Source organism: Bos indicus, chromosome 23, assembly GCF_029378745.1.
Source record: "Bos indicus isolate NIAB-ARS_2022 breed Sahiwal x Tharparkar chromosome 23, NIAB-ARS_B.indTharparkar_mat_pri_1.0, whole genome shotgun sequence".
NCBI lineage: Eukaryota > Metazoa > Chordata > Mammalia > Artiodactyla > Bovidae > Bos > Bos indicus.
This window is the reverse complement of record NC_091782.1, coordinates 1958773-1971993: the sequence shown is the minus strand read 5'-3', so window position 1 is coordinate 1971993 and position 13221 is coordinate 1958773. Positions and strand designations below refer to the sequence as shown.

Below are 13221 nucleotides of genomic sequence, written 5' to 3'. Positions count from 1 at the left end.
TGTCTCTATGTACTTTTTTATTTTTTTCTTTGATTTCTTAAGTGATTCATTGGTTATTTAGTAGCATATTGTTTAGCCTCCATGTGTTTGCTTCCTATATTTTGACTCCTAAAGTTTGATTGATTTCTTGTTGTTGATTTCTAATCTCATAGTGTTGTAATCAGAAAGATTCTTGGTATGACTTCAATTTTCTTGTATTTACCAAGGATTGATTTGTGTATCAAGATGTGATCTATTCTAGAGAATATTCTGTATGCATGTATTCTGCTGTTTTTGGATGGAATGTCCCATTAATTCTATCTGGTCTAATGTGTCATGTAAAACTTGTGTTTCCTTAACAGTTTCCTGTCTGAATGGTCTATCCATTGATGTAAGAAGAACATTAAAGCCCCCAACTATTATTGAGTCACTGTCAATTTCCCCTTTCATGGCTGTTCAGTTCAGTTCAGTTCAGCTCAGTCGTTCAGTCGTGTCCAACTCTTTGCAACCCCATGGACTGTAGAATGCCAGCCTTCCTTGTCTACCACCAACTCCCAGAGGTTGCTCAAACTCATGTCCATCAAGTCAGTGATGCCATCCAAGCATCTCATTCTCTGTCATCCCTTTATCCTCCCGCCTTCAATCTTTCCAAGCATCTGTTTTTTTTTTTTTTTTTTTTCTACTTTTTCACATGAGTCAGTTCTTCACATCAGGTGGCCAAAGGAATGCAGTTTCAGTTTCAGCATCAGTCCTTACAATGAATATTCAGGACTGATTTCTGTGAGGATGGACTGGTTGGATCTCCTTGCAGTCCAAGGGACTCTCAAGAGTCTTCTCCAACACCACAATTCAAAGGCATCAATTCTTCAGCTCTTGACTTTCTTTATAGTCCAACTCTCACACCCATGCATGACTACTGGAAAAACCATAGCTTTGATGAGACAGATCTTTGTTGGAAAAGTAATATCTCTGCATTTTAATATACTGTCTATGTTGGTCATAACTTTCCTTCCGAGGAGCAAGTGTCTTTTAATAGCATGGCTGCAGTCATCATCTACAGTGATTTTGGAGCCCAAAAAAGTAAAGTGTGTCACTGTTTCCCTTTATATTTGCCATGAAATGATGGGACCACATGCCATGATCTTGTTTTTCTGAATGTTGAGTTTTAAGCCAACTTTTTCACTCTCCTCTTTCACTTTCATCAATAGTCTCTTTAGTCCTTCTTCACTTTCTGACATAAGGGTGGTGCCATCTTCGTATCTGAGGTTACTGATATTTCTCCTGGCAATCTTGATCCCAGTTTGTGCTTCATTCAGTCCAATATTTTCCATGATTTACTCTACATATAAATTAATTAAGCAAGGTGACAATATACAGCCTTGCTGCTGCTGCTACTAAGTCGCTTCAGTCGTGCCCAACTCTGTGCGACCCCATAGACGGCATACTCCTTTCTTGATTTGGAACCAGTCAGTTGTTCCATGTCCAGTTCTAACTGTTGCTTCTTGGTTTTCATGACTCTTAGCATTGCCTTATGTATTGAAGTGCTCCTATGTTTGGTGCATGTATATTTACACTTGTTATATCTTCTTCTCAGATTGATTCCTTGATCATTATGTGGTGTTCTTCCTTGTCTCCTGTAATAGTCTTTATTTTAAAGTCCATTTTGTCTGATATTAGTATTGCTACTCCAGCTTTCTTTTGAATTCTATTTGCATGAAGCAATGTCTTCCATCTCCTTACTTGCAGTCTGTATATTTTCTTGTGTTCCTAGGTCTGAAATACGTCTCTTGTAGACACCGTATATATGGGTCTTGTTTTTGTATCCATTCAGCCAGTCTGTCTTTTGGTTGGAGCATTTAATCCACTTATACCTAAAGTAGTTATTGATATATATTATGAAATAGTTAGATAGCATCACCAATTCAATGGACATGAACTTAAGCAAACTCTAGGAGATAGTGGAGGACAGGAAAACCTGGCATACTGTAGCCCATGGGGTTTCAAAGAGTCAGACATGACTTAGTGACTGAACAACAACAAAAAATATCTTTATTACCATTTTCTTAGCTTTTGCTTGTTATAGATCGTTTGGTCTCTTCATATCTGAATGAGAACCTTGCTCTGTTGTGTATTCTTGGTTGAAAATTTTTCTCTTTCATCACTCTATATATATCATGCAAATCCCTTCTGGTCTCCAAAGTTTCTGATGAACAAAATCAGATGATAGTCTTATGGGATTCCCTTGTTTGTTATTTATTGCTTTTCCTTTGCTGAGTTTAGTATATTTTCTTTGTCTTTAAGTTTTGTCAATTTGATTAACATGTGTTTTGGAATGTTCTTCCTTGGCTTTTCTTGTATAGGAATCTCTGCACTTTCTGAACTTGTTTGACTGTTTTCTTTCCCCTTTAGTGAAGTTTTCATTTATTTTCTCTTCAAATATTTTCTCAGTCTCTTTCTCTATCTTCTCCTTTGGGACTATATAATGCAAATCTTGGTGCATTTAATATTGGAAGTCTCTTAACTTTCCTCATTTCTTTCCAGTCCTTTTTGCTTTATTCTGTTCCACTTGATGATTTCCATCATTCTATCTTCCAGATCACTTATCAGTTTTCCTGCCTCATTTATTCTGCTCCTGATTCCTTCTAGTGTATGTTCTATTTCAGTTATTTTATTCTTCAGCTGTTTGTTCTATCTTCTAGCTCTTTGTTAAAAATTTCTTGTATCTTCTAGGTCTGTATCTCCATTTTCTCCAAGACCTTGCGTCATCTTTACCATCATTACTCTGATTTATTTTGGGGTAGATTTCCTACCTCCATTTCACTTACCTGTTCTTCTGGGGTTTTATTTTGTCCTTTCATCTGGGACATATTTCTCTGCTATCTCATTTTGTCTGTATTCATGGCCTCCATTCCACAAATGCAGGATTGTAGCTCCACTTGCTTCTAGTGTCTGCTCTTGGTGAGTGAGACTGGACCAGAACTTTGTGCAGGCTTCCTGGTGGGAGGGACTAGTGTCTGACCACTAGTGAGCAAGATATCATGTAGGAAGATCCATGCCAAATGGTGTGTTTACAAGTGGCTGTTAGCTCAGTAGCACTTTTGGCAGCCTATCTGCTGATGTGTGAATCTGCGTTTCTGCCCTGTTCCTTGTTAGGCCTGAAGCATCCTAGCACTGGAGACTGTAGTCTATTGGGTGAGTCCAGATCTTATTGCCAAAAAAGTAACCTCCAGAAGGCTCATCCCAGTTAGCACTCTATGACCCCTGTATTATTAATGTCCTCATTCCTACAGTGATCCACAGCTGCCCCTGCCACCACAAGAGACCCTTAAAAACCATGGTCTGGCTCATGTTCCTGTGAAGTTACTGCTTTTTCCCTGGGTCCCAGCATGCACAAGAGCTTCTCTGTGCTGCTAAAAGCAGATTTTCTTTCCCCAAATTTTGTGGAGCTCCTGAGATTAAGCCTCACTGGCCTCCAAACCAAAGGCTCTAGAAGTTCCTCCTCCTAATGCCAGACTCCCCAGTCCTGGGAGCCTGCTGTGTGTCTCAAAATGATCACTTCTGTAGGAGAGCTTCTGCAGTACAATTATTGTCCAGTTTGTGGGTCACCTACTCAGTGGATATTGGATTTAATTATATCACAAATGCATACCTCCTACCATCTTAATGTGGCTTCTTCTCTGTCTTTGGAGGTAGACTATCATTTTTTGTTAGTTCCAGTATTTTTGGTTGATGCTTGGTCAATATTTAGTTGTGATTTTGGTGGAGTTTTTAAATTTTATTTTATTTTATCTTATTTTTCAGAGGAGATGAGCTCAAGTCCTTCTACTCAAACATCTTGTCTCCAATTCAGGTTGTAGTATATTTTTTATAATATCACATTTGCAATGCAATCGTGGAGCATTTCTTTTTTTACTAGTAATTTTAAGATTCTAAGTAACAAAAATATCAGGAACATATGCTTCAATTAAACGTTGGCAATGGCACCCCACTCCAGGACTCTTGCCTGGAAAATCCCATGGATGGAGGAGCCTGGCAGGCTGCAGTCCATGGGGTCGCTAAGAGTCGGACACGACTGAGCAACTTCACTTTCACTTTTCACTTTCAGGCACTGGAGAAGGAAATGGCAACCCACTCCAGTGTTCTTCCCTGGAGAATCCCAGGGACGAGGAGCCTGGTGGGCTGCCGTCTATGGGGTCTCACAGAGTCAGACACGACTGAAGTGACTTAGCAGCAAGATGCTCTAGTTTCAGCTGGATTCATGACCTAGTAACGAACGATTAATTCAAAGTTTGATCTGTGCTTAATGAGGAACTGGATATGAGCACATGATACACATTTAAAAGCTTTGGAGTTTAGAAAATTAAATTTATATCAAGAAAATAATACACAAGATATATTTAGTCTAGAGAATACTTAGAGTTTCAGTAGCTTTACATTTGGGCATTTAAAATTATTTATCATTTATTTGAAAGAGCTAGATGCTTTATTACCATAAATACAGTGATATATATATACTTTAGTTGCATACTTAGAAAAACTTGAGTTTATTAAAAACCTAGTAATTTAATAGTCCCAATATTGTAATCATGAGAAACGCTGGGCTGGAAGAAGCACGAGCTGGAATCAAGATTGCTGGGAGAAATAGCAATAACCTCAGATGACACCACCCTTATGGCAGAAAGGGAAGAGGAACTAAAAAGCCTCTTGATGAAGGTGAAAGAGGAGAGTGAAAAAGTTGGCTTAAAGCTCAACATTCAGAAAACTAAGATCATGGCATCTGGTCCCATCACTTCATGGGAAATAGATGGGGAACAGTGGAAACATTGTCAGATTTTATTTTTGGGGGGCTCCAAAATCACTGCAGATGGTGACTGCAGCCATGAAATTAAAAGACGCTTACTCCTTGGAAGGAAAGTTATGACCAACCTAGATAGCATATTCAAAAGCAGAAACATTACTTTGCCAACAAAGGTCCGTCTACTCAAGGCTATGGTTTTACCAGTGGTCATATATGGATGTGAGAGTTGGACTGTGAAGAAAGCTGAGTGCCAAAGAATTGATGCTTTTGAACTGTTGGAGAAGACTCTTGGGAGTCCCTTGGACTACAAGGAGATCCATCCAGTCCGTTCTGAAGGAGATCAGCCCTGGGATTTCTTTGGAAGGAATGATGCTAAAGCTGAAACTCCAGCACTTTGGCCACCTCATGCGAAGAGTTGACTCATTGGAAAAGACTCTGATGCTGGGAGGGATTGGGGGCAGGAGGAGAAGGGGATAACAGAGCATGAGATGGCTGGATGGCATCACTGACTCGATGGATGTGAGTCTGAGTGAACTCCAGGAGTTGGTGATGGACAGGAAGACCTGGCATGCTGCAATTCATGGGGTCACAAAGAGTCGGACATGACTGAGTGACTGAACTGAACTGAATATTGTAATTAATGTATCGACTGATTTTTCTTCAATGATATAAATTTGTATTAAAAGTATGATTAAAAAATGTTTGTCCCTATTACTTTGCAATTCTCTTATGCAATGTCTGTTTCATTTATCACAAATGACATTCAAATTTACTCCAAATTTGACATTCAAATTTAACATGCAAATGACATTCAGAATTACTCCCCCAACCCATCTCTGAATTTCTAAGATAAACCTTAATGTTTCCTTAGCATTTTAAACTAAGGTTATCAAGATCAAATGTAAATTCTCTACATTCAAACTTTTTTCATTCCTTTCTTTCTCTGGTTAATGGTGTCATTATACTTATAGCCATTTCTGCATTAAACTGTATTTTATTCCTACCTTCCCAAGTCATATTGTACACCTTCCACTAAGGTATTCTTGAAGAGCTTGTGGTTGCCCATCCTCTCTCACTACATCACACAGGTACATACTAAATAGAATTTCATTGTTTCCACAATTCATCTACCTTAGCTAAAGCCTAAAACATGTCTTGTTTTGCTCATTCTGTGACTCTCCCATACCTTTTTATTAAGTGAAATGATTTAGAAAAGTGGACAACATTCAATTTATTTTCTTAAAATATCAATTACTATCCTTTTTGCTAGTCAGTGGGGCTTCTCTCATGGCTCAGATGACAAAGAACCTGCCTGCAATGAAGGAAACCAGGTTTGAACTCTGGGTTGAGAAGATACCCAGGAAAAGGGAATGGCAACCCACTCCAGTATTCTTGCCTGGAAAATTTCATAGATAGAGGAACCTGGTGGACAATAATCCATGGCATCACAAAGAGCCAGATAGGACTGAGCAATTAACACATTTTGCTAATCAGCAATCCGTTCCATGTTTAATTTATATGTAATCATTTTAAAATAAGAGAGTGACAAATATTCTAATTAATCAGAGTACAAGGTATGTTGAATAGAATAGGCTCCACCAGCATTTACATCAATGGATATACCAAAGCTCTCAGCCTGTAATGTTGGGAGCTTGATTTTGTCAGCATTCTGTATGTTAGTTCTGGTTCTCCCAGAATCAGGATTAACTTGGATTAGACATATAAGGACTTCATTAAGGAAAATGTTTTTATGGCTAAAAAGATAAATCAGTAAGTAAAGAGGGAGCCAAGGAAGGCTGGAGAGCCCTCACAATAGAATATCTGACCCAAAGTAAAGAGAGGTCCTAGACAGCCTGGGAAAATGGCATTACAGGGAAATTCAGCTTGGCTGTCTAGAAATCCTTGTGGCACAGGCAGAGGAGACCTGTAACTCCCAGGTATCACTTATTTTAGCATTTCAATCACATTTGATCATTCACTGGGAGTTGCTCTTGGGTAGATGGCCTTGGGAAAATATGAGTTCAGAAAAAAGCAAGAGGAATTCTATTGTCAGTTACATCTGCAGTTACAGCTCTGAGTTCAGTTGGCCAACACAACCCTGGAAGATGATCCAGTTTTTAAAATATATTATATCTAGCTAGCTCATAAGAAATTTGATTACATATTAGCAATAGTGTTTTGCTTACACTAAGAGCTAACTTAATTTTAGTGTCAACTTTTGACATTAATATTCATAATAGTACATTGTCTAATTCTGTCATAATATATGCTCTAAAGTAATATTACATGTATAAATTTATCTGCAATTTGTTAACTTTTTCTCAGTCTTCAATGTTGCAAGAATTAGAATATGTCTCTTTTTTTAATTCATGACAACCTGGAGGGATAGGGTGGGGAGAGAAGTGGAAGAGGGGATTCAGGATGGAAGAGACACATATATGTATACCTATGGCCAATTCATATTAATGTATGGCAAAAACCATCACAATATTGAAATTATTCTTCAATTAAAATAAATAAAAACAACTTTGGGGGCCCATGGATTTTCATTAGATAAGAAGCTGCAAAAATCTGTCAAATTAGGAATATTACATGGGAGAAACATTATGGAATTAATTTTTCATTTGATAGTGACTAGTCATTTCAATCAGAAGTAGCAATTCGTCACATTCCCCAATCCTAATAAAATATTAGGCATGTTAATTCTTCAGTTTTATTGCTGTATGAATGTGAAAAATAAGAGGTATAAATTGAGTAATATATGACTTGTTAATTGTCAATAGCTCTTCTGTCAGTCTACTCTCCTGAATCCATTATGACTATAGTCAGGTGCTGGACAGGGTGAACATGAAAGCAACATGTTAAAAATAAAAAGTAAATGCTTTGGGATGACTAGTACTTTTACTTGTGAACAAAATAGTTTTGGGAGCTTGAGGTAAAATTTGTGTTAGAAATGTTTGTAGATTGCATGCATTCCCCCATCTTCTAGGCTGGGCTATGCAGGTGAGTGCACAGTTTCCATGTGCTGTTACTATAACTCACATGCATAGAGCTAACCTGGCTCAAGTGTCCACAACAAGACTTCAGACATCATTTATGTTAACCCAAACATTGCTACAAATATTTCTCATCTCAATTCCTAGATAGCTCATGACTTTCACCTAAACCCATCTTTAATGAAATAGAATTTACTTGGATTGCCCATTTGGCAAAAATACCAATTATCTAGTTTTGCATTGCTCCACCAGGAGTGTGTGTGTGTGTATGTGTGTGTGTGTACATTCACATAAGTGTAGCAGTAAAAAGAGGAACATGTAAGACTGACACTAGTTTTTTGCAGATAGCATTCATCTTCAGTGACTCAGGTCATTATTTGGTCCTATTTAAATGACAGGTATGTTTCCACACTGGTGCAGGACCAAGCTAGTCTCTTTGACTTTGACCCAGTCTCTGACTGCTATGAAGCTTGCTTTCTGCTCTGGCTATTATTCTCCATCAGCCCATAGCTAGAACACATAGGAAAGTATTTATTTTTAAACACTGCTCATCAAGTTGTTTAGTTCAATTGCACAGCTTTCAAGTTATCTGAAACTGGCCATTCACTGAATTTTTAAATTATTTTACCACAATGTCTACTTTGCTCCTTGGAGTTGACCCTCTTCAGTCTATGTCAGGGATAATTGAGTGTTATGCAGTCATACACAATCTGCACATACTCATTCTACTAAAGTTGTTTCTCTTATGAGCAACCATAACCGTGGTACCTTCTAAAATCTTGTTCTGTATTGTTATCTTTTCTTTTCTGGCTAACATATAAAGTGATATCCCAGCAAATCTCATTTGATTTCCAGCTGTGTACTTCCTTGACAAAAGAAGCAATTTCAATTTCTCTCTATAAAACTAAGAACTTACAGTATGTTTACTTTTACATCATTTTGGATTTTTGTATGTGCCTCCAGCAAAAAAAAAAAAAAAAAAACAACTTTTTCTTACTGTGTTTGTTCAGTTCTAAGAACTCCAGGCCCCATTTTAACTCAACAGGTCATGTGTTTTTTGTTTTTTGTTTTTCCTAGGACTATAATGATGAAATTCGTCAGGAACAACTACGTGAATTATCTTACTTAAATGGCTCAGAGGACTCTGGTCGTGGCAGAGGTGTTAGAGGCAGAGGGATAAGAATAGCCCCCACAGCTCCATCAAGGTACATTACTTCTTGCTTTAAATAAATTAACAGTCACTAAGCATGGCAATCCCTCACTGGCCTGTTCTGTGTCATGATCACAGCTAGGAATAAACAACATCAGCAACAATAACTACCACTGACAAAAAAATCAACAACAACAGATGCTTATATAGCTCATAAGAGCTTTACATAAATTATCACCAGCGTACTGTTAAGCATTATCTACAGGTGAGCAACTGATAAAGATGTAACCAATATGCCTGAGAACACATAAACAGTCTGACTCCAAAATTCAGAGTCTGAGCTCTTAATAACTGTTCCAAAAAGAAAAGAGGAGCAAACCTGAGACTTTTTACTCTGGTCTTGTCCCCAGGATTAAGGCAAGCAGATGATATAGTTATACACATCTTTGAACCAGGATGACCTTGCATAAAGAGAAAACTTCAAATTTTTGGTGCCTTAAGTGGCCCTTGAATTGATACAGTCTTGCCAGATAGGTATAAAGATAAATGAGGATAATGATAGATGGAGGTAAGTAAGTAGATATTTAAATAAATAAAGAGTCCAGAAAGCCAGATGTATATTACATACATGGGTGAGTGTAAAAATACTTTAAGTTTAGTTATATTGGGTTGTGCAATGTCATTAGAGAATATTTTATTTGATATTATTAACTTTGCAAATAAACTGGAATCTTTCTGTATCAGAATTTGTTTTGTAGGATTCTGTGTTTGTCAGTCTTTCAACAGAAAGCATTGTTCTGTAAAGAGGTAAAATGAAAAATACTCACACATTTCACACAGAGACTGTGTAATTCTGTCCTCTTTATTCTGTTGAAGTTGGCTTTCAAATCTTTAAATGTCTTAGAATTAGAGTAGTATAATGCCTAGAAACCATCTCCAGAGATTCCAAGATACTTTACTAATTCAATTTGCCTTTTATTTGCTTTTATTAACATCATCATTAATTTATTTTTCTTTTTTAATTAAATTATTTATTTTAATTAGAGGATAATTACTTAACAATTTTGTGACAATTTTTGCCATACATCAACATGAATCAGTCACAGCTATATATGCATCCTTCCATCCTGAAATCCTTCCCACCTCTTTCCTCACCCTATCCCTCTGAACTGTGCCTTTTTTTTTTTTTTTTTCAATTATGTCCCAAATATTTTAACCACCTTCCATCATTGGTTTTAACCTTTAATCACACACATCAAAACATTTATACTTACCAGGAAAAAAATAAGAATGAAAAATTCCCCAAATAAAGTATCAAGGGAATAATTGACTATCTAAATGTAAAACCTGGCAGTTATGCAATTACTTTGCCTAATGAAAAACCTTCTGAAAATGTTTCAGTGATTATTTTTACATTTTATTCTTTAAAAGTTTTTTTTTTTTTATAATTGAGCATTCTAATGCTACCCAGAAACAGTTTATTTTTATGGATATACCTTTTATAGAATCAGCCTTTTATAAAACCCTTATATTAACCCCATTTTTATGGGTTGGGGGATGACATCACTGCAACTAATATTAAATTGATCATATCTTAGTGTTTAAATAATGAAATTGTCATTTTTGTAGTTAAAAAAGTGATAATTTTGGCAGTTTTTTATTGTGTAAATTATGTATTAAAGGAGAAGGAAATGGCAATCCACTCTAGTATTCTTGTCTGGGAAATCCCATGGACAGAGGTGCCTGGTGGGCTATAGTCCATGGGGTCAAAAGAGATGGACATGACTTAGTAACTAAACCACCACCACCAAGTATGTATTGAACGAGTATACAGGGAACTAGTCTTTTTATATTCTATATTCCTTGGAATTGGGACCATTTTTAAAAAATAATGCATTAACCTGTTTTTGAAATTATAAAATAATTCTATTAAAGGATTTTGTTTTGTTATTGATGTTTCTTAAGATAATAATATAGCTGCCATATTTGAGTAAGCCATATAAAATTTCAGCTTTAGTGAGTTTTTACTCTAAAGTATTAATTTCTCCAATTGTTTAGTAAAGGATAGAGCATTGTATTCTTGATTTTTAAATACCTTGGAAAAAATTTGATTGAAAGCTTTGCTTAATCTGATACTGCATATGTAAAAAAGAGAACTAATATTGAAAATTAAACCTTAATTTCAATGCCATCTTAATGTCATTAATATATTAACATTAATAAAAGTAAATGTAGCAGAACTCTGATGTCTTCTGTTTCAGACCACATGATGAAATGCATCTGCAATTGTAAGAATAAGCATCAAAAGATGCTTGCTTTTTGGAAAGAAAGCTATGACAAATCTGATATGAAGAATTAGCTTATTGCTGAATACCCTGACACTGGGAAAGATTGAATCAAAAGGAGAAGGTGGCTACAGAGGATGAGATGGTTCGATAGCATCACCAACTCAATGGACATAAACTTGAGCAAACTCTGGGAGACAGTGGAGGTCAGAGGACACTGATGTGCTATAGTCCATGGGGTCACAAAGAGTCGGACATGACTTAGCTACTGAACAATAAAAACATTACATAATTGAAGATTTAAGATCTTTACATATATCACCACTACATGTTGGATGAATGTGAACATTAGAAAAATATTGAAGCAGTCTTTGAAGTAATTTTTGTTTGTTTGCTACAATGAGAACTATGGATGGAGGAGCCTGGTAGGCTGCAGTCCATGGGGTCGCTAAGAGTCAGACACTACTGAGCGTCTTCACTTTCATGCATTGAGAAGGAAATGACAACCCACTCCAGTGTTCTTGCCTGGAGAATCCCAGGGATGGGGGAGCCTTGTGGGCTGCCATCTATGAGGTCACACAGAGTCGGACACGACTGAAGCGACTTAGCAGCAGCAGCAAAAATGAGAACTGACAAATAGATAGAACAAATGGAGCTTGTGAAAGAGAAGAGTAATCACATTTGTTTCTAAGAAAGATGACTCAATCACAACTGTGATGACAGAGAAAAATTAGAGAAAGACACAGAGAGATAGACACTCATGGCAGAGAACCCAGTGAAAAGGCAAGTCCATTATTCCACCCAGAAATAAATACCACTCAGAATATTAGAGGTAAGTGATGAGATTAGAGATGAAAATTTTTATGAATTAGTTTCTGGTTGGGCTGCCCATTTAGCTCAGCTGGTAAAGAATTGCCTGTAATGTGGGAGACCTGGATTCCCAACCCATGGGAAGATCCCCTGAAGAAGGGGAAAGCTACCCACTTAAGTATTCTGGCCTGTAGAATTCCACAGACTGTATAGTCCATGGGGTTGCAATGAGTCAGACACAACTGAGCGGCTTTCATTTTCACTTTATTTTCAGTACCTGATTAGATGTTGGAGATCAGAGAGTGGTCCTACACAGGATAAATCTCTGATGTATGCCCTGGTTAGAGATTAATGGCATCCATTAAAATTAGGTAAAAGACCAAGTTTAATGAAGAATATAATTATTCCTATAATTGATCCTAGGTCTATGGATTGCTGGTGTGTCCTTGGGAACATGACTTGTATTTTATGTGACTTGGTTCTCAATCTTTTATAATAGCTTAGAAATAGCTATGTGACAACTTTGTCAAGATTTTTAAGTTAGATGACACATGTTAAGCACTGTTTCCCAAACTGGTTCTGTTCAGTTCAGTTGCTCAGTCATATCTGACTCTCTGACACCATGGCCAAACTGGTTAGCACATTGGAATCACTGAAGATCACTGCTGCTGGAGACTGTGATTTAATCATCGTGGAGTAGAGTCTGGAGTCTGGACGTTTTCAACGAATTTTAGGTGACTCTAACATGCAGACCAGCTAAGGATACATGGTCCAGGTTATGGTGTATGGTAGGGAAGAAAGTGCTAACAGCCATCAGAGTGAGAGACTGCAAAGTGCACTGTGAGGCACAGAAAATAGTGACAATAATCTCCCAAGGAGGGCCTAGGAGCAGATGTCAGTGAATAAACCTGAAGAGTAAAAAGGAAGACTGGGAAGATAAGCAGAGTTATACATATCCAAAGAAGGCATTTATAACCCACAGTGATAAATGTAGCAGGTACTGTGATATGGGACTATGTAAATGAACCCAGTGGCTTTGGAAACTAGTAAAATACTGGTGACACCAGTCAAGAGTATTTTCAACAAAGTGGAGAAAATAATAACTAGATTTCATTTGACTCAGGAATGAGCAGGGAGTGTGGAATTAAGAACAGAAAACTTTCAAGAAGTCAGAAAAGTAGAGAAAAGAACACTATAGTGTTG

General features: G+C 37.0%; 1 protein-coding gene across 2 annotated transcripts in view; it reads left to right on the top strand.

Moving 5' to 3' along the window:
- KHDRBS2 (KH RNA binding domain containing, signal transduction associated 2) overlaps window positions 1-13221 on the top strand; it is a 699109-nt gene that overhangs the window by 474432 nt on the left and 211456 nt on the right. For both annotated transcript variants that reach the window (XM_070777723.1, XM_070777722.1), the window contains exon 5: window positions 8851-8978. In XM_070777723.1, coding sequence (XP_070633824.1) covers window positions 8851-8978 — 128 coding nt within the window. The remainder of the gene's footprint in view (window positions 1-8850; window positions 8979-13221) is intronic.